Source organism: Elephas maximus, chromosome 6 (genome assembly GCF_024166365.1).
Source record: "Elephas maximus indicus isolate mEleMax1 chromosome 6, mEleMax1 primary haplotype, whole genome shotgun sequence".
NCBI lineage: Eukaryota > Metazoa > Chordata > Mammalia > Proboscidea > Elephantidae > Elephas > Elephas maximus.
This window is the reverse complement of record NC_064824.1, coordinates 60,198,054-60,220,825: the sequence shown is the minus strand read 5'-3', so window position 1 is coordinate 60,220,825 and position 22,772 is coordinate 60,198,054. Positions and strand designations below refer to the sequence as shown.

At 37.6% G+C, this 22,772-nt stretch overlaps 1 protein-coding gene across 1 annotated transcript in view; it reads left to right on the top strand.

Moving 5' to 3' along the window:
• Positions 1 to 22,772, top strand: part of KCNH7 (potassium voltage-gated channel subfamily H member 7) — a 562,840-nt gene that overhangs the window by 402,078 nt on the left and 137,990 nt on the right. Inside the window, exon 4 of the mRNA XM_049887314.1 lies at positions 19,869 to 20,297. Within this exon, the coding sequence (XP_049743271.1) occupies positions 19,869 to 20,297 (429 nt within the window). The remainder of the gene's footprint in view (positions 1 to 19,868; positions 20,298 to 22,772) is intronic.

Sequence of the window (22,772 nt, the reverse complement as noted above, 5' to 3'; positions counted from 1 at the left end):
TTCATATGGAAAGGGAAGAGGCCCCAGATAAGAAAACCGTTACTGAAAAAGAAGACAAAGTGGGAGGCCTCACACTACCTGTTTTAGAACCACCAGAGTAGTCAAAACAGCCTGGTACTGGTACAACAACAGATACATAGACCAAAGGAACCAAAATGAGAATCCAGACATAAATTCATCCACCTGTGAACAGCTGATATTTGACAAAGGCCCAGTCTGTTAAATGGGGGAAAAGACAGTCTCTTTAACAAACGGTGCTGGTATAACTGGATATCCATCTGCAAAAAAAAAAAAAAAAGAAACAAGACCCATACCTCACACCATGTACAAAAACTAACTCAAGGTGGATCAGAGACCTAAATATGAAATCTAAAACAATAAACATCATGGAAGGAAAAAATAGGAACAATGCTAGGAGCCCTAATACATGGCATAAATGGTATACAAAACATTACTAACAATACACCAGAAAAGAAACTAGATAACTGGGAGCTCCTAAAAATCAAACACTTATGCTTTTCCAAAGACTTCACCAAAAGACTAAAAACACAGCCTACAGACTGGGGAAAAAAATTTTGGCTACAACAAATCTGATCAGCATCTAATCTCTAAAATCCTCAAGATACTGCAAAACCTTAACAGAAAGGCAAATAACCCAGTTAAAAAATGGGCAAAGGATATGGACAGGCACTTCACCAAAGAAGACATTCAGGTGGCTAACAGATACATGAGGACATGCTCACGATAATTAGCCATTAGAGAAATGCAAAATTGAAACTATGATGAGATACCATCTCACCCCAACAAGGCTGATATTAATCCAAAAAACACAAAATAATAAATGTTGGAGAGGTTGTAGGGAGACTGGAACATTTATATACTGGTGATGGGAATGTAAAATGGTGCAACCACTTTGGAAATTGATTTGGTGCTTCCTTAAAAAGCTAGAAATAGAACTACCATAAGATTCAGCAATCCCACTCCTTGGAATATATCCTAGAGAAATAAGAGCCTTTACAGGAACAGGTATATGCACACCCACGTTCATTGCAGCACTGTTTATAATAGCAAAAAGATGGAAACAACCAAGGTGCCCATCAATGGATGAATGGATAAACAAATTAAGGTATATTTTCACAATGGAATACCATGGGACAATAAAGAACAAGGATAAATTCACAAAACATCTCATAACATGGAGGAATCTGAAAGGCATTATGCTGAGTGAAATTAGTCACAATAGGACAAATATTGTATGAGACCACTACTATAAGAACTCAAGAAAACATTTAAACACAGAAGAAGACATTTTTTGTTGGTTATGAGGGTGGAGAGGGTTATTCACTGATTAGATAAAAAAATAGTAGACAAGAATTATTTTAGGTGAAGAGAAGGACAATACGCAATACAGGGGAAGTCAGCACAACTGGACTAAACCAAAAGCTAAGAAGTTTCCTGAACACAGCCAAACATTTGGAGGGACAGAGTAGCAGGGGCAGGGGTCTGGGGACCATGGTTTCAGGGGACATCTAGGTCAATTGGCATAACAAGGTTTGTTAAGAAAATGTTCTGCATCCCACTTTGGTGAGTGGTATCTAGGGTCTTAAAAGCTAGCAAGTGGCCATCCAAGTTGCATCAATTGGTCTTAACCCACCTGGATCAAAGGAGAATGAAGAACAGCAAAGACACATAGGAAATATGAACCCAAGAGACAGAAAGGGCCACATAAACCAGAAACTCTCTCAGCCTGAGATTGGAAGAACCAGATGGTGCCTGGCTACCACCAATGTCTGCCCTGACAGGGAACACAACAGAGAATCCCTGATGGAGCAGGAGAAAAGTGGGATGCAGACCTCAAATTCTAGTAAAAAGACCAGACTTAATGGTCTGACTGAGACTGGAGGGACCCCAGAGGTCATGGCCCCTGGACTCTCTTTTAGCCTAAAACTAAAACCATTCCCAAAACCAACTCTTCAGACAAAGATTAGGCTGGACTATAAGACATAAAATGATACTGGTGAGGAGTGTGCTTCTTAGCTCAAGTAGACATATGAGACTATGAGGGCAGCTCATGTCTGGAGGCGAGATAAGAAGACAGAAGGGGATAGGAGCTGGCTGAATGGACAGGGGAAATACCAGATGGAGAGGAGTGTGCTGTCACACTATAGGGAGAGCAACTAGGGTCACATAACAATGTGTGTATAAGTTTTTGTATGAGAAAGTGCTTGAATTGTAAACTTTCACTTAAAGCACAATTAAAAAAAAAAAAAAAAACTCCAAAAGGTTGGAGTTCAAATCCACCACCCTTAGAAACTATTCTGTCCTGTAGGGTTGCTATGAGCTATTTGCTGTATCTGTTCCTTGTCAGGAAACCCTGGTGGCTTAGTGGCTAAGTGCTAAGACTGCTAACCAAAGGGTAGGCAGTTTGAATCTGCCAGGCGCTCCTTGGAAACTCTATGGGGCAGTTCTACTCTGCCCTATAGGGCTCCTATGAGTTGGAATTGACTCAACAGCACTGGGTTTGGTTTTTTGGTTTGGTTCTTTGTCAGGCAGCTTGTAATTTCTTTTTAATTTTTTAGATGATTTTACCTTTTTCTTTCCTAAATTTATTTCCTGTAACCTTTTAGTTCCTACTTTACATCTTTCTGTTGTTTTTACATTTCTATCCTGTGTATTATAATTTTGATTTATGGTGTTCTTTCATATTTTCAATTACTGGTTTAAATATTTTTAGTTATTTTTGGAGTTTTATGTGTCTATTCTGTTTCATGAGTAGATTTTTTTAGCACAGTTTTCTCTACAAATGTATTTTTATTCCCATTTTCTGTTTCATTCTTATAGTATGTTTTTATCAATTTTAGATTTTTCTTGTATGTGTCTATTTACGAAGGATTTTCATGGGCCAACAATAACAGGAAACCCTCTAGTGGGGGTGGGGGGACTGTGTTTTGTTTGAGTAGCTTTCTTAGTTGGCCAGTTCTAAGACTCACTTTTACATTGCTGCCATGTAGGGAGTTTGCAATTGCTTGTTTTTTATATTTTTAGTATATGGCATTCACTGCTTTTTCTTTGTCTTCTTCTGGTTGTTCTAATGTATCCTATAGCGTAGACAAACCTTGTGTTCGGCTACTTCCTTATTTCCCAGCTTCTAATGAATAACTCCACCTTTAATGTTCACTCAATATCTCCCAGAAGTGGTGCTTTCTCAAGGCTGTGACCTGTGGTCCTATGCATGTTTCAGGCCCCTACCTATTGTCTCTCCAGTTACCCAGTGCTCTGACCAGTTAGATCACAGATACTTCTGTCGGTACCTCTAACTCATTGTGCGACCCTCTTCGTCTGAGGGTGAACTGCATGTGGTATGTTTTTCCATCACTCATAGGAAACCTCTACATTCTTCTTTCTTCATTTCGTTTCCTCCTGACTCTGTATTACAGGCTGCTCTCCAAAGCCAGGAAACCCTGGTGACGTAGTGGTTAAGCGCTACAGCTGCTAACCAAAGGGCCAGCAGTTCAAATCCACCAGGCACTCACTAGAAACTCTATGGGGCAGTTGTACTCTGACCTATAGGGTTGCTATGAGTTGGAATCGACTCAACAGCACTGGGTTTCGTTTTCTTTTTTTTTTCTCCAAAGCCAAATCTGCTGGCTGGGTGTTTATTTGTCCAACTACATGTAAATTGGAGCTTATAATGTCTCTTATCTTTAGTCGATTTGTAGGTAGGGACTGTAGGTATTTTTCATTGATTCAGTTATTGATCTCTGTAGTTTTAAGGAGAATCCATGAGGAAATTGAAATATAAGTATCTTTCATTGTCCTATGGGAAGCTGGAAACTTATCTCAATACTTTAACGTTTGAGAAAAGTATAAATTGGATTTATACTGTGTATAAATCCAGATAGCAAAATAAAATTTTAAAATATGGCCCTAAATGCCAATGTTGTAAACCTATGAAAAACACTAAATCAAAATTACATCAGTTTATAATTTTTTTTCATAGTGTCAGTTACTTCCTTCTAAACGACAACACAATATTCCATTAAAGCAATATTGGGGCAAATATATTAATTTAACATAATTGCAATATTCTGAATATTTTACCCTGAACAATGGCACACTTGGGGAAAATGCTCTATCAAAATCACCAACTTGTCAGTCTCCCAGGTGACATATTTAGAAACAAAATTCAAGTACTGTAAAAAAATTATTCTAATACCAAAGGTTTGCTCTTTTAACTTGATGACTGCTTTGATTTCTTTGTATTTTCCACTAACAAGTCCAGTCATTATTCAATGATCCCTGAGAGTACAATTCAGGTAGTACAAGCCTCTAGTTTTATCATGAATATCAATAAGGTAATTTGTTTTGGAATCACCTAGTTTAGTTTCTTCATTGTCTTTTTAGAGTCTTCATTTTCCCCATTGAACAGTTGTCTTTCATGGTCCAACAAAATTGGGTAGAAGCGAACAGTGGAGGGGTACATCCACAGCACAGCAATGAAATTTTTGTTTTTTGTTTTGTTTTGTTTTTAAAGAAAGTGTTCATTTCAAACTAAACGTAAATAGAGAATTGAAACTTTGGTTTCTTGAATGGAAGATAATCTATACAGTATCCTTCTATGATATAATACACAACCTGTGCAACTTTATACTGCAATTAAAAAGCAATTAAAATAGTATCTCATGTGAAAGTCATAGCAAATTCAGTAGGGATTCTGTTCAGTAGAGGTTCTCCTACACTGTAGCTGTCCACTCACGTCAGAGAATCATTGGAGGAAGTACAAACATGCAGATGAAATTGGTTCCAGAGGATTACAAAGGCCTATAATTTACAACCAGGATATTGGCTTTGATTACATTATAAGGTCTAGATGTCCCTTTACTTGATGTCATTATTTGAAGAATTGATTGTTAAATCAAGCAGAAAAGGTAAAGAGAGACAAATTACGCTTGGTAGCTTCAGATCCAATTTCTACTTGATATTTTTTTGCATGTTTGGCAATCCAGTATGGATTTTTTTCTTAAATATAATTTTACCACCTGTTTAAAATAATAATATCAGCTATTTTAAATATGTAGTTTCAGAGGTAGCCACTAAAACAAGAACAAAAAAAGAAAGGAAGACAGAAAATTCTGATACATCTAGTTTTGCAGAATTAACTACATCTTAACCTTTTTTTTTTTTTTTAACCTTCAAAATAGCAGTATCATTGCTTCAGAATGTAGATACCAACTCTAAATTTTTTGTATCACTTTGAATGATCTGAAATGGAAGTGTGGTTACAAAGAAATATATGGCAGTATATATAAAAGCAAGGAGCCCAGGTGACTCAGTGGTTAAAGCGCTTGACAGCTAACAGAAAGGTTGGAGGTTGAAACCATCAGCTACTCCACAGACAGTCCCTTCCATAAAGATCACAGCCTTGGAAACCCTACAGGGCAGTTCTACTCTGCCCTACAGGGTCGCTATGAGTCGGAATCACTCAGTGGCAACAGGGTATATGTATATGTGTATGTGCTTGTGCGCTTATGTATGGGTGCACACTTGTGCCCCAGAGTGGTGGGCTAAATAAAATTTTTTCGCTTCTGTTAAGGGTGCTTGAAGATTTGGAAGTGGTTAGTAGCGATGGTGGCAAAATATGATTAATGTATTTAATGCAACATGTCCAAAATGTAAATTCTACTTGGATGAACATTCAGCATCCACGGAAGCTGCAAATAAGAAATCAAATGATACATTGCATTGGGCAAATATACCACAAAAGACCCCTTTAAAGTTCTAAAAAGCAAAATATCACTTTGATGACTAATATACACTTGTCCCAAGCCATGGTCTTTCAGTTGCCTCATATGCATGTGAAAGCTGGACAATGAAAAAAGAAGGCATGGGAGGAATCAATGCATTTAAATTGTGGTGTTGTTGAAAGATACACAACCAGAATACTCCTTAGAATTGAGGATGGTGAGACTTTGTCTTGCTTACTTTGGACATGGCATCAGGAAAGGCCAATTGCTAGAAAAGGACATCATGTGTGATAAAGTAGGGGGTCAGCAAAAATGAAGAAAACACTAATCGAGATTGTTGTTGTTGTTGTTAGGTGCCATTGAGTGGGTCCCGACTCATAGTGACCCCATGCACAACAGAACGAAACACTGCCCAGTCCTGAGCCATCCTTACAATTGTTATGCTTGAACTCATTGGTGCAGCCACTGTGCCAATCCACCTCACTGAGGGTCTTCCTCATTTCCACTGACCATGTACTTTACCAAGCATGATGTCTTCTCCAGGGGCTGATCCCTCCTGACAACATGTCCAAAGTGTGTAAAACGCAGTCTCAACATCCTTGCTTCTAAGAAGCATTCTGGTTGCACTTCGTCCAAGACAGATTTATTTGTTCTTGTGGCAGTCCATGGTATATTCAATATTCTTTGCCAACACCACAATTCAAAGGCATCAATTCTTCTTCAGTCTTCTTTATTCATTGTCCAGCTTTCACATGCATATGATGCGACTGAAAATACCCTGGCTTGGATCCAGTGCACCTTAGTCTTCAAGGTAACATCTTTGCTTTTTAACACTTTAAAGAGGTCTTTTGCAGCAGACTTACCCAATGCAGTGCTTCATTTGATTTCTTGACTGCTGCTTCCATGGTTGTTGATTGTGGATCCAAGTAAAATGAAATCCTTGACAACTTCAATCATTTCTCCATTTATCATGATATTGTTCATTGGTCCAGTTGTGAGGATTTTTTTTTTTTTTGTCTGAGGTGCAATCCCTACTGAAGGCTGTGGTCTCTATCTTCATTAGTAAGTGCTTCAAGTCCTCTTCACTTGTCTGTCAGTTTGTCATACTGTGGGGGCTTGTGTGTTGCTGTGATGCTGGAAGCTATGCCACTGGTATTCAGATACCAGCAGAGCCATCATGGAGGGCAGGTTTCAGCTGAGCTTCCAGACTATGACAGACTAGAAAGAAGGACCAGGCAGTCTACTTCTGAAAAGCATTAGCCAGTGAAAACCTTATGAATAGCAGCGGAACATGGTCTCATGGAGATGGATTGATACAATACCCACAACAATCCACTCAAGTCGACTGGGCAGCACATTGTTCTGTTATACATAGGGTTGCCATGAGTTGGAGGTAACTCAACAGCAACTAACAACCATAACAACAAACACCAGAACTATTGATTCAAAAGCTCTGGAGGTGAGACCTTCCAGTCCATATTTTAACAAGTCATTCAGGTGGTTCTGATGTCCACTAAAGCTTGAGAACAACTAGTATAAGCTAAGTAATATTTAAAGAAAACTATAAAAATAAATATTAAATGAAACTACATATAAAAAACCCAAATTTCTATAGTATCTTACTTTCACAGTAAATTTTACAAATGAACTTTGTCATTTAGTCTTACCAAGGTACGATAAAATTATACACTCCAAATGAAAAGAGAATTTCACTTTTCTGCTTACAAAAATAAAAGTTTGATTACTCTAAAAGCTTCAACTAAAGCTAAGTCTATACACACAAAATACAGTTGATAATTTAGGCAATTATCTAGCTAATTTAAGCCACTACAGACGCATTCATATGCTTTGGGCTTAATACTCAGAATAATCGACAAATACAATACATACTTGCCTAAATAGTTACGTTACTCCTTCAAATTTGTATCTCAGTTTTCAGACCTCAAGAAACAAAGAAATTTTCTGTATAGCTCGTTTATAAAAGGGTATTCACAGTATTTTTACTGTTCTCCATTGGAGCTGAAAGTCATTCTTTAATTCAAAAATGAAGACCCGCAGTAGTAATACAGAGTTTCCCACTCAGTGAGCATTATTATAGAAACATTCCATTATAAAGATGAATTTAATTAAAGGTTTTACAACGTAAGTAATGTTTACTTTTCTTATGTGTTTGGAAGTTTCCTTCTTTTAAGGATTAAATTTGATAGAAACAGGAACCATGACATGGCTGCAAAAAGAAATCTGGGGAAAGTTCAGTCATAGGTTGTAATCGATGTGATATCATATTTTCCACACTGGACAAAATACATGTATCTAAGCTCAAGAAAATTTCTAGTAGCTGAAAAAACTATGCATTATCCCTTTACTAACAATAAATGTGAATGAATGCCTGAATTGGCAAATCCCCACCAGAATGCTCCAGGTGAGGATCATCCAGAAGATCTTGTTACCTAGCAACACTCAAATCATGGACAGTTCCTATTGATACAGCATTTGGGTAACTGGTGTCTGCACCACTTGTGCCTGGAACACTCCTTCAAGAGAGTTCCTGTCAATGTGATGGCTGCATGGTCACCCAGGAGGGTCAGTCTACATTAAGGTGTTACTGCTTTAACAGCACTTGAATGGACTCTTCAATGTGGCATTTGGAAAAGGAAGAAACCTATCAAAAAGAAATGAAACAACAATATAGGTAAACCATGCAGTGATTTATTAAGTAGTTATCTTAATACACAGAAATATAGGTAGATATATATAATACTGGTGTGTGGTCTGCCTTAGTTCCCAGCACTCCTCACTGAGGGACTTCAACTTTGGGTGGCTAAGAGTGATCTACAGCCTTGTCCTGTTTTCTGACTTATCTGCCTATCTCAAGCCCGTGTTTTCTACGTCTTTGCTGTCATGCTGATCCTGCCAAGTTGGAAGCAGTGTCTCTGAGACATCATCAACATCTGTGAGCCCGTGCACAAAAGTCCTCTGCTGCTCCTTCAGCTCCTGTGGCTGCCTTAGGCCCGCTGCAGCACTAACCTCCCCCGCCCCCACCTCTGCACATGCATTACAGGGTGCAGCGCTCACAGCACTACAACATTCCCGTCCGGTACTTCATTCACCGCCTTGTTTGTAAGATCTTGCTTGTTCTTTGACTATGTGTTCCGCTTGGAGATGTCATAAGATTCTCAGTTTTTCAAGGTAGTACTGACCACATCATGCTCCCTTAAAGGGAGACTTAGTTTCAGGTTTACTAGATCAGAGAATTCTGTGATGTTATTAATGGAATTCACCAGAATTATTAACGATGATTTTGTGTTATTACTAATACCAGAACTGCCCTGGCTACACTGCCCCATTTTTCATCCATTAATCAAGGTAGCCACTTGATCAGTACTTATTTCACACTGATTGTTATTTTTCCCAGTTTTTTTTTTTACTGTTAGCTACAGCCTTTTTGACAACATTCTGTGCCGCTCTGGCAGCCCATGGGTGGCATCATACACCCTCGCATATTTAGGAGTAGGAATCTTTCATCACCGTGCTGAGGGCCTCTATGTAAGTTTTCTCCCTAAAAAAAGCAAAAGCAGATATGTCAATTATCTTCCCCATTTCTCCCATCAAATTTGATCATTTGCTGTCTCTGACTCAGGGATCAAAGGCATGGTTTCTCTGCACATCCAGATAGCTGGCTGGAGAAAAATCATACTATGTTTTTAAGGCTTCCAATTTAAGTGTCATACTTGCAAGTACCCTGATTTTTGAAAGGTACATTGATATTAACTCACAAATTCTCATTTCGTGTGATAATAGCTGACAATAAACGTAATTCAGATCATAATTGTTTCAGACCAAAATTTGGCTATCTCTTTCCCCCTGTACTGGATGCTGGCACTCAGCCCAGACACTCTCCTCAAGGCTGACACCTTAACAGCCCAGCTGCTGGGAGTATGGACCCTTCCGGGCACACAATAGTCAAAGGAGGGAGCTGCTTCACCCAAGGTTATGGTCCTTCCCATGGGATGACTGTAGCCAATGACTGGCTGATGCAGGGACACAAAGGCCAGATAGTCTGTTTTCAATTTGGGATAACTCTGAAGGGCTATCCCAGCTCCAAAACTCCTCATAGGATTGGCTGGCACTTCAGTTGCAATTGCAGGGCAATTTCATTCCTTTTGCCCAATCCTGTCTTCTTCTCTTCCTCACAGATTTATCTCCTGAGAGCGCTTCTCATTAAACTGTTTTCCAAGTGTTTTCAGGGATCCAGTCGAAGATACCTTTCCACTATCCTTAATCCTTTGTGAGGGGAAATTTCTCAGTTTATGGCCTCCAAATTCTCCCCCCCCACTCCCCCCCACACATATGTCCTCTCTTTACCCCCATTATATTCTCTAGCATGTATCACTTCTTGAACTTAAATTTTTGTCTACTTTTCAGTCCATAATTCAACTAAGCAGTACCAAGCAAGAGTAAAATTTTTCTAATTTTATTTGGTTGGATTTTGTTTGTAAAGTTATTAGATAATCAAAGTTCTGAGATTTCATAGGAATGATGAGAAATTGAACCAAGGGAATGATTGGGAATTTGCAGTTGCATTGTGAGGAATCTCAATGATTGTGACAAAGTGGAGGATTTTGCAAGAATATTTGTTTTTCTGCAGAAGAGATCATTATTTCTAATATTCTTTGATAAGCTTCTAATTTAGAAGAATTGTTTGAGGTTAAAATAAATATTTTTCTTTCAAACTCTAGTATTTGAGAACCAGCTCCCAAAAACCGAGGAAGAGAATGAATAATGACTCAGTTAGTTGAGGCGACTCAATCTGGGAAAGTTTAGTGAAAGTTTTCTAAAGTTTCATTACCATAGGAAACCAGAAAAACCAAACCCATTGCTGTCACGTCAATTCTGTCTCATAGGAGATAGGGTAAAAAATGTAGTTGTGATCATTGAGAACTTTATAAAAAATATGGTTAGCACAAATAGGAAAGCAAAGAACTTCAAAAATTGGAAGGAATATTCAGTGTGCTAATCCTACAGGGTATAAGGGGAGGTCATTAGAAGGGTTTTGATGGGTAAATAGTCATTTGACTTCCAAAATCGTAGGTAAAATTCTGTGTATCCATTTGTCTACATTTATATAGAGACAAGAAGTCATGATTTTCATCAGATTCTCATATGGGTATTTAAGACCCAAGAATACACCAAATCATGGGTATCCCTGAAATTAAACTAAAAAACTGCTGCTTTGTTCTGACTATATCCTGTTTTCCTATTTGACCTTGGGCCAAGTATTTAACATCTTTGCATGTATGGATTGAAGTCTAATACCAGGCTTTTCAAAGAAAAAGAGATGGGAATAGCTGTGAGCTTTCTTGGTTGAAAACAGAAAAGCCCCTAATTAAATATGGCATGGGATACATGTAGACGTATCTGCCAAATTTGAATTCAGCAGCTTCAAAAAAGTGACATGTCCTGAGAAAGAAAGATGCTAGTAGGAATTAATTATGACTTTATGTATGTAAGTAACTATATACCTTCTTGGAGGAAAAAGTTATATTTTAAAGAATTATGTTTAAGTAAGTTAGTGGTATTGGTAATTCTGGGAATTTGAAAATATGTGTGAAAATTGTGTTCTTTTTTTAATTTTAGATTTATTGAGTGCGCTGGTGGTGTAGTGGTTAAGAGCTAGCTGCTAACCAGAAGATCAGCAGTTCAAATCCACCACCCTGCTTCTTGAAAGCCCTGTGGGGCAGTTCTTTTCTGTCCTGTGAGGTTACTATGAGTTGGAATTGATTCAATGACAATGGGTTTTGTTTTGTTTTGTTTTGGACAACATAGTATTATTTTAATCATTCCAAGTTATAATAAAATATGAGACTTAACTTATAAGGTTTTTCTTCCAGTGTTAATAACTATAAGGTTACCCTCATCTATGTTTTATATTTCATGCCTGAAAGTGCTAGCTGTGAACAAAATTCTCAATGTGTATTCTTTCCAGATGAACTACAGTTAGACAGCTAAATCTGTAATGCAATATAACATGATCATATTAGCCCAGTGATGCAGAAAAGACCATCTGTACCACCTTGGATATGACTAAACTATAGGAGCAAGCTAAATGCCTTGCTTGGTCATAAATTTAAGAAAGCCAGTGAATTGTTTTTAAAGGAGAGTAACGTCTAACTAATGAAAAATGAATAAAAGTAGGCATTGACATTCAATGCTTTGTAATAAGCTTGCAGAATTGATTTGTAAACTGCTTTATAACTCAATTTTGTGTGCATTAAAAACTAATCAAATGACTTGGATACAGTTCACTGATTTTTAACTTGGCAATTTACTTGAGCATATAAAAGTTAGGAGAAGTATGTATGAACACCTGCAAAACAGTTTCTCTGATGCACCTGTTGTTTAATCTTATTTTCACAGATTGCTTACTCTCTAAATTTTATTAATTCCAAGTTTAATGGTGAATTTACTGGGGATTTGTCTGTGCATTGTGTCATGTCTTTTCCTTGAGAGATAAATTCTATTCCAATAATATTTAACACTGTTAACCACTAGCCCACAAATGAATGCTTACAGTAAATATTAGCGTAAGTCTAAAATTTTCTCTAACAGGTTTTTTTCATAAACTTCAATACCTGATCAAGAGCTTGAAAACATTTTTATTTACTTTCTAAAAACAGAGTGGTAGCGATCAATTATGTCTGTAATAAAATATAAAATTAACAATAAGAATTGTAACAGGTTGAGTCAATTCTGACTCATAGCAACCCTGTAAGACAGAGTAGACCTGCCCCATAGAATTGGATTCAAACTGCCAACCTTTTGATTAGCAACTGAGCTCTTAACCACTGTGCTACCAGGACCCCAACAGGTATATAGTACATGGTATAAAAAACCCAAACCAAACCAGTCACTATCAAGTTGATTCCAACTCATAGTGACTCCATGTGTTTCAGGGTAGAACTTCTCCATAGGGTTTTCAATGGCTGTGATATTTTGGAAGTAGATCACCTTTCTTCCAAGGCAACTCTAGGCAGATTAGAATCACCAACCTTTTGGTTAGTAATAGCCAAGCACTTAACCATTTGTGCCATACAGGGACTCCTAGGCATAAAAGACCTGACCATTTTCATGAGCTATCGGGTTCTGCTTAATCAATCGCTTTTGGTAAATATCAGTCAACATTCCTGGAGGCTAAGATTCTCTAAGATAGAGTAATCAAATATTCTACTTTTTTCACAGTCGAAATTGAAGCACATTTTCAGTTTAGAATGTGCTCATGGAAATTCACGTCCTGTGCTCAGGCATTCTTTTGGGGCTGGGACTCAATGGTGAGCAAAATAGACAGGATCTTTGCCCTTGTGAGGCCTACAGTTCAGTGGGAGAGAGTAGTGCTAATCAGAAAATGAACAAGTGCATAATTACTAACTGTGGTGAAAGCTGTGAAGGGGCTGCTAGTCTAATATAGAGGGAAGAAAAAGCTTCACTAAGGAAATAACTTTGGAGCTAAACTCTGAAGGATGAGCTAAGGAGGTAAAGTAAAAAGTATCAAACAGAAGGAAGCCCTGAATCTGAAAAAAGCACAGGCCTCTGGAGGAATCAAAAAGCCTGACGAATTAAAAAGACATGAGTGGCTAGATCCTAGAGAGCAAGGAGGAGAGATGAAGCTGGAGGGGTAGTTTACACAAACTAGAAATAGTTTTGTTTTTTCCCCAAAGCAGGAAGTTATTGGTGGGGAGAGAAGGTAGTAAGCAATAATCTACATTATCAGAAATGAATTTTTGGGGGGGATTTTTTAAAGGATGGGAAGTAAATGTACAAATGTAGAAAGGGGTTAACAGGCTATTGCAGGATATCACGTGAAGCATGAGAGTAGCTTAGACAAAAGTGAGAGGGGTGGACGTGAGAGAGGTGGAAGCATTAAAAAGATATTGAGGAGGTGAAATCATCATAATTTGGGGATCGAGTGAAAGAAAGAACAGTATCTAGACTGGCTCTTGAATCTCAGGCTTGCACAACTGGATGGATTGTGGTGCCATTCCCTGACAATAAGGGCTGTGTTTGGAGGAATAGATTATGAGAATGGATTTGCTATGAGGTTTCTTTTTCTTTTATTGTATTTTTGGTGAGAGTTCACACAGAGAATTAGGCTCCCGTTTAACAATTTCTACACATACTGTTCAGTGACACTGGTTCCATTTTTAACACTGTGTCAGCATTCTCATTATTTCCATTTTGGTTATTCTGTTCCCTTCAATCTAGCTTCCCTGCCCCTGTTTACCTTCTCATTTTTGCTTTAGGGTAAATATTGATCATTTGGTCTCATATGGACAATTACTTAAAGGAGCACAGCACTCACAGGTGACATTGTTTATTTTATGGCTAATCAATTTTTTAGTGGAAAGGTGACCTCCAGGAGTGGCTTTAGTTCCAAGTTTAAAAGGTATCTCCGGACAATAGTCTCAGAGTATCCTCTAGTCCAGACTGGTTCAGTAAGTCTGGCCTATTTTTAGGAATTTGAGGTTTGTTCTACATTTTTCTCCCATTCTATCTGTGACCATCTATTGAGTCCCTGGTCAGAATGGTTGGTAGTGGTAAAAAAAAAGTGGTAGCTGAAAAAAAAAAAAAAAACAAACCCAGTGCCGTCAAGTCGATTCCGACTCATAGCGACCCTATAGGACAGAGTAGAACTGCCCCGTAGAGTTTCCAAGGAGCGCCTGGTGGATTCGAATGGCCAATCCTTTGGTTAGCAGCTGTAGCACTTAACCGCTATGCCACCAGGGTTTCCAGTGGTAACCAGGTACCATCTATTTCTTCTGGTCTCAGGATAGTTGAGGCAGTGATTCGTGTGGGCTATTAGTTCTGTAGTTTCTTCGAGTCTTTGGTTTCCTTCTTTCTCTTTTGCTCCAGATGAGTACAGACAAATAGTTGTATCTTAGATGGCCACACGCAAGCTTTTAAGACCGCAGATGATCCTCACCAAACTAGGATGTAGAATAGTATCTTTATGAACTATGTTACACCAATTGACTGAGTTGTCCCATGAGACTATGGTCCTAAGTCTTCAGACCCAGTAAACCAATCCTGTGAAGTGTTTGGTTATGTCTTGGAAGTATCCATAACTGTGCTCCCTATGTGCTTTATTATATATATGAATATACAAGCTGCACACACAAGCATGTATATACACATGGCTACAGATACACCTGTACGTGCACATCCGTGTACGCACATGTGCCTTCCTATACACATAGGTGCATACATACCTACCTATGTAACCATACACATATTTTTGGTTGTTAACTTTTGTTGCAAAATTATGTATGTTATAGCATTTACCAAAATTGTTCCTTATTCTTGTATACTTCTTAGCATCATAATTTACCTTGGTCATCATTTACCATATTGGGCATTGCCTTTCCCATTGCCAAAAATAACACGTATCTATTCTGCAAAGTGATTCCCTCTCCTTCCCCCTCACATCCCTGGTAACCATCAAAGATTGTTCCTTTCTGTGTGTTTACCTGTTCTTATCTTTTTATAAAAGCGAGACCATGCAATATTTGTCCTTTTGTAATTGATTTATTTCACTCAGCATAATGTCATCCAGATTTGTCCATGTTATAAAATGTTTTTGAGGACTCATCATTATTCTTTACGGCTGCATAGTATTCCATTGTGTGTATGTACCACAATTTGATTATCCAGTCATCAGTTGATGGATGTACAGGTTGTTTCCATCTTTTTGCTATTGTGAATAACGCTGCAATGAACATAGGTGTGAATATGTCTATTCATGTCACTGCTATTAGACCTCTAGGGTGTATACCTAGGAGTGGGATTGCTGGATCATAACATATTTGTATTTCTAGCTTTTTGAGGAAATGCCATACTGTTTTCCATGGTAGTTGTACCTTTTACAAAACCACCAGCCCTGTATTGCTTTGAGATCTTGAGAGGTCTTTATGATTTCTAAACTGACACATTGATGAAGCCATTAGATATGCAGGTTTGGGATTCAGAGGAGAGGTTTGAGCTGGAAATACAAACTTTTAAGTCATTGGATTAAAGATGGTAATTGAAAATATATATATGTAGACAGGACTATCCAGTGGAAGCCTAAGTGAAATAAAATGAAGAACTGCTCTAAGTTTTGAAAGTGTTCTTTTATGCTTTAGAACCATCCTCAATGCATTGAGGAAAAACTAATAGTAAATATAGTAAAGATAACAATGCCTATAACATTTAAAGAATATGTTGTTTTTGTTATTGTTGTTAGGTGCCACTGAGTCAGTTCCAACTCATAGTTACCTTATGTACAACAGAACGAAACACTGCCACATCCTGCATAATCCTCACTATTGTTATGCTTGAGCCCATTGTTGCAGCCACTCTTTTTTGCTGACCCTCTACTTTACAAGACATGATGTCCTTCTCCAGGAACTGGTCCCTCCTGATAATATGTCCAAAGTATGTGAGACGAAATCTTGCCATCCTTCCTTCTAATGAGCATTCTGACTGTACTTCTTCCAAGACGGATTTGTTAGTTCTTCTGGCAGTCCATGGTATAGTCAATATTCTTCACCAACAACATAATTCAAAGGCATCAATTCTCCTTCAGTCTTCTGTAGTCATGGTCCAGCCATGGCTTGGGTTAGGCACACCTTAGTCCTTAAAGTGACATCTTTGCTTTTTAACACTTTAAAGGGGTCTTTTGCAGCAGATTTGGTCAATGCAATGCATCTTTTGATTTCTTGACTGTTGCTTTCATGAGTGTTGATTGTGGATCCAAGTAAAATGAAATCCTTGACAACTTCAATCTTTTCTCCGTTTATCATGACGTTGTTCATTGGTCCAGTTGTGAGGATTTTTGCTTTCTTTATGTTGAGGTGTAATCCATATTGAAATCTGTGGTCTTTGATCTTCATCAGTAACTGCTTCAAGTCTTCTTCACTTTCAGCAAGGAAGTTGTGTCATCTGTATATTGCAGGTTGTTAATTAGTTTTCCTCCAATTCTGATCCTACTTTCTTCTTCATATAGTCTAGCTTCTCAGATTATTTGCTCAGTATACGGATTGAATAAGTACAGTGAAAGGATACAACTCTGACCCACACCTTTCTTAATTTTAAATCATGCAGTATTCCCTTATTCTGTTCAAAGAACTGCTTCTCAGTCTAAGTACAGGTTCCTCAAGAGCACTATTAAGTGTTCTGGAATTCCAATGCTTTGTAATGTTATCCATAATTTGTTATGACCCACACAGTTGAATGCCACAGAATAAAACCCAGGTAATCATCCTTCTGATATTCTCTGTTTTCAGCCAGGATACATCTATTAGCAATGATATCCCTCATTCCACATCCTCTTCTGAACCTGACTTGGCTCTCTGGCAGTTCCCTGTCGATGTACTGCTGCAACTACTTCTGAATGACCTTCAGCAAAATTTTACTTGTGTGTGATATTAATGATATTGTTCGATAATTTCCACATTCTGTTGGGTCACCTTTCTTTGGAATGGGTACAAATATGGATCTCTTACAGTCAGCTGGTCAGATAACTGTCTTACAAATTTCTTGGCATAGACAAGTGAGTGTTTCCAGTGTTGCTTCTGTTTGTTGAAACATCTCAATTGGTATTCTGTCAATTCTTGGAGACTTCTTTTTTGCCAATGCCTTCATTGCAGCTTGGGCCTCTTCCTTCAGTAGCATTGGTTCTTGATCCTATGCTACCTCCTGAAATGTTTGAACATCAACTAATTCTTTTTGGTCCAGTGACTCTGTGTATTCCTTCCATCTTTTTTTGATGCATCCTACATCATTTAATATTTTCCTCATAGAATCCTTCAGTATTACAACTCGAGGCTTGAATTTTTTCTGTAGTTTCTTTCAGCTTGACAAATGCTGAGTATGTTCTTCCCTTTTGGTTTTTATCTCCAGGTCCTTGCACATTTCATTATAATACTTTATTTTGTCTTCTTGTACTGCTCTCTGAAATCTGTTCAGCTATTTAACTTTATTTCTTCATTTCGCTTTAGCTACTCGACATTCAAGAGCAAGTTTCAGAGGCTTTTCCGACATCCATGTTGGTCTTTTCTTTCTTTCCTGTCTTTTTAATGACCTCTTGTTTTCTTCTCTTATGATGTCCTTGATGTCATTCAACAACTTGTCTGGTCTTCCGTCATTAGTGTTCAATGGTCTCTAAATTCAGGTGGGATATACTCAAGGTCCTACTTTGGCTCTCATGGACTTGTTCTAATTTTAACTTCAACTTGGACTTGCGTGTGAGCAATTGATGGTCTGTTCTGCAGTCGGCCCCTGGCTTTGTTCTGACTAATGATATTGAGCTTTTCCATCATCTCTTTCCACAGATGTAGTTGATTTGATTCCTTAAAGAATATAGGAAGGTAGGTAGCATTGTAGTCCAAACACACAGGCTGACCGGCTAGGAGAGAAGATTATAATTATAAAGTCATGAGATGATGGGGAACTAGACTACTGTGTTGGCAATAAAAATTAGAAACTTTGCATTTTTTTTTAATATAATACTTGAAGCTTTGAATTACAATGTTTGGATGCTTTCTCTTATCTTTTAGGTGTAGAAGTTTAACTATTTTTTTTTTTAATTATAAAAGACTGCATGCTTGATCTAATACTCAAACAAGAGAGATAAATAAAAAAAAAAAATGCAATATATTGTACTCTGTACCTTCAAACCTACTCACTGAGCTAATCTGCATTAAAAATTTTGAGTGTGTTCTTCCATATCTTTCTCCACCGTCACATAGCATGTATGGACAAATATAGGCTTTTAAAATTTTTAATGAAATAAGATCATCATACACAAACTAAACTGCAATTTGTTTTTTAGCATAATACTATATTATGAACTACCTTCCAAATCAAAACAAACACACATTCTTGTGTTTTTAAAAACATCATAAGATTCCAAAGTATTAAAACACCATAATTTATTCAACCTTTTCCTTCTGGTGGATATTCAGATTGTGTCTAGTGTTTGTACCTTGTAATAACCTGTAAATAGGATTGCAGGGTCAAATAAAAATGTGTTTTTCTCATTTTAATAGAAATTGACAGGTTACTTTTCAAAGAGTTGGTAGAAATTTTCATTCTGCCAGCAAAGTGTCAGAATGTTCACCAGTGTTCTTTGCCAACACTGGATGTCATACTTCTTTTTTTTTTCATTTACTGCTCAATTGAAGAGCGGTAATGATATCCTCTTGTTTTCATTTATGCTTTTCTACTACCAGTGAGTTTATGTGTTTATTAGCTAATATTTAAGTTTTCCATATTCACTCTTTAATATTTAAATTTTGTAACCCTTTATTGCACTATTCACTCCGAGACATTATAAATGACATTTAGTGTCATACTCTCAGATTTAAAAATGCAAAACTGGCAGGTAAAAGAAATTCTTATCTCTGGAATACATTTCTTTCTGAAACAAAAAGCCTTTGAAGAATTCCAGATGGAATGAAGAACTGCTCATACACAGTTGACCCCACTTTTCCCATCCAAGCTCAGCTCACAGTATTATCCAATACAAACCCTCTAGATATATGTCAGGTCAGCTTCTTACCTCCACCTCACTCCCTTCCCTCCTACCCCCACTACATCACATGCACACACACGTGCACACACACACAGTGCCCATTCCTGTGTCTGTGTCTTTAAATACAGTGCCCTATTCCTTCTTTTCCTTTCTAAACTCTGCTCCTTCTTCAAATTCCCTAGAAAGGAGGATGCATAGTGAATATGTGTTTTTAATTAAAAAAATATGAAAATAAAAGCCTGGTATCATCCAAATAATGATTTCATACCACTGGATGTATTTGACCATCAGAAACATGACAAAATTATTTTAATGTTTTCTTACAATTTACTTGAGAATTTCTATTGCTCTCAGAGAAGTTTGCTTACATTATCTTTCATTTCGACTTTAACTGGCTTTATTAAGTACTGATTAATAACGCTTTTTTCCTGGATTTAACATGAGTCAACAATGGCTGTTTTGTTGATGGTGGTAGTGGCGTTTTTTTTGTTTTTGTTTTGTTTTTTAAGGTGTATATTCTTTTATCTTCTAGTAATGCTCTTTCCTGTCTCGTGTAGGCAAACTTTTTGGGTTGAAGTTCCCTGGGCTGAGAGTTCTCACCTACCGGAAGCAGTCCTTACCACAGGAAGACCCTGATGCGGTAGTAATCGATTCTTCTAAACACAGTGATGATTCTGTAGCCATGAAACACTTTAAGTCTCCTACAAAAGAAAGCTGCAGTCCCTCTGAAGCAGATGACACAAAAGCTTTGATACAGCCCAGCAAATGTTCTCCCTTGGTGAATATATCTGGACCTCTTGACCATTCCTCTCCTAAAAGGCAATGGGACCGACTCTACCCTGACATGCTGCAGTCCAGTTCCCAGCTGACCCATTCCAGATCCAGGGAAAGCCTTTGTAGTATACGGAGGGCATCTTCAGTGCACGATATAGAAGGATTCAGTGTCCACCCCAAGAGCATATTTAGAGACCGGCATGCCAGTGAAGGTACGTTCTATTTTTTTTTTTTACATGGAAATATGTATTAATGGGTAATGAAAGGTTATTTTCATATTGTTGTTTATTTCCATGTTAATCCTCATGCTTTGAGGGAAGAAGTGTGATTAAAGGCTATTAAAAATGTGAGTCCTACATTGAGGATTGTTATTGATTTCCTCTTTTGAGCTCTAGGGAGTAACTTGGTTCCTTCTGGCTTCTGTACCTGGGTGTCTGTAATAGTATGATAACCATTAGCTGCCTACCTCATGGGGTATTAATTAATTAATGCTTATTATGAGATGCTCGTATGTGATGAACACTTTGATCTCAAGCATAATTAATTTTGCTGAGTTTAACAATCATGCCCTGGGCAGAAAATGTGGTATGCCATCACACAATTATTTTATTGATCAGCTCTTTCCAAAGGATTGAGTGTATTAAATGTGATATACTGACCGATCAGAAACTATAAACTGGTGGGGTTCAGGGCTAAATAGGAGGAAGGGGAAAGGTCTGGGGGAAAAATAACCCTGAATGTCCTGAGCTCAACCAAAACCAACTTGAAACCCAAAGTCAAAATTTATTGATTTCCTCCTGCCTTTTTTATGCTCACATTCTTTTAAATTAGCCAGTAGTGAAAGTGGTTGTTGCTATTAGGTGCCATAGAGTCTATTTTTGACTCACAGAGCATTAACCACTGTGCCACCAGGGCTCCATGCTAAATAAATAACTGGCCCAAGGTTACAGAGCTAGTGAATGTCAGAGCCTGAATTCAAACCCAGAACTATCCTTCTCCAGATTCTACAGTCAATCCATGTAATGAATCCTGTGTGCTTTCCTTCACTCACTCCTGCTCCTGGAAACCCTGCCCTCCCCTACCATATACTCTATTCTAAACCTGTGCAAAGATAATTGCCTTTTCCCAAGAATGTATCATGCATTTTCTTGCTTCATTACTCCGTTCTGCCCTGAATACTCTTTTCCACTTTGTCCCTCTTGACACTGCTATTCATAGATAGCTTAAGACCCAGTTGAAATGCCACCCCCCTACCTTAGGGGCTCATTTCTCCCTTTCAAGACCAGAAGAATTAAATGATTTCACACCTCAGTGTGCAAAGCGTCTTTACATATATTGTAGCATTTATTACGTTGTATTTTTATTATATGTTTGCCATCTCTGTTAGGTATGCAAGCATTTATGTTGCCATAAGCTCCTCCAGCACAGGAGCTTTGGCTTAGTTGGCTCTACATCCTTAATATCCACCCCAATCATCTGCTTCATGGGAGGTGCTCAATAAATGTTTCTGTGACATTGAAAGTCCCATGCTGGGGAATTATGTTCCTGAGCACACACATTAGAAAATAATGAGTCATATACACAATAATACACTGAAATTTAAATGAGAATTTTAGGATCGAGTCTTAGGGATGGGGGATCTTAATTCAAAAGCACACTGAAGTGAAGGAAGAAATGGTAAAAAAAAAAAAAAAAAATGAGTTGGCAGGAAAGAAAAATCAAAGAGAGATAAATCAATATCACAGAAGCAAAAGGAACAGTTTTCTGTAAGATAGGTTTGAAAAAGTGTGTATGGTACAAGAGCAATTAGCTCATCCATTTTAATCTGTCGTCCAAAGAGGGTCAAAAGGAAAATAAAATCAAGGACAATTCTGAAACTGAATAATCATCTAAGGCTCTATGCCACCTAGTAATGGAATGAGCAATATCTCCTAACAGAATGAGATCTCTGTAATTTGACCTTTGAGCAATGGTTCCTATGACTGAACAGCAACAACAAAGTCAATATGGTCATTCAAGTAACCAACATAAGCTTCAGTTAGTCTAGTTGGTGTCGTCATCTTTAGCAACCATGTGGACTTTTCAGAGACTGGCTTCATTGCCTGGAACCTGAATTATGTATGGTATAGCTATATTCAGAAAAAAAAAAAATTTTGTTGTCTTTGAATCTTAAACTGGTACATAATCAGTGCTTAGCACAGACTTAAGTCTGTGTTTTGACAGTGGTACTGAGTAATTTAGATAAGATTTCATGATTTAACTTTACTGTTTTCATTTATGTGGTCTGTACTTAGTACACAGTTACTGATACAATTAAGTGCCATATATGGGAAAGGATGATTTAATATTTTTTGATTTCTCGGCACAAGTACTTTACATAGACACTTGGTGCTAAGATCATCCTTAATTTTCCTCCCCCACCCAGGCTATGTTATTTTCAGAAAATATGTCACTGTCTTACTGTGTTACAGATGCTGCAGTTGACATGTGGCTAAGTCTGATAAATTTAGAGGACATTTTGTACTTCTACTTTAGAGCAGTTTTAGCTACAAAATCACTGATTATTGCAGAAATAGCTATACTTCCTAAGGCTACATACTTCTATATATTTTAAGAAACTTGTCCATTAGTAAACGGAGATGGAAAACTTTTAAAATAGGTTTTAGTTTTATGGATCCATGTAATTT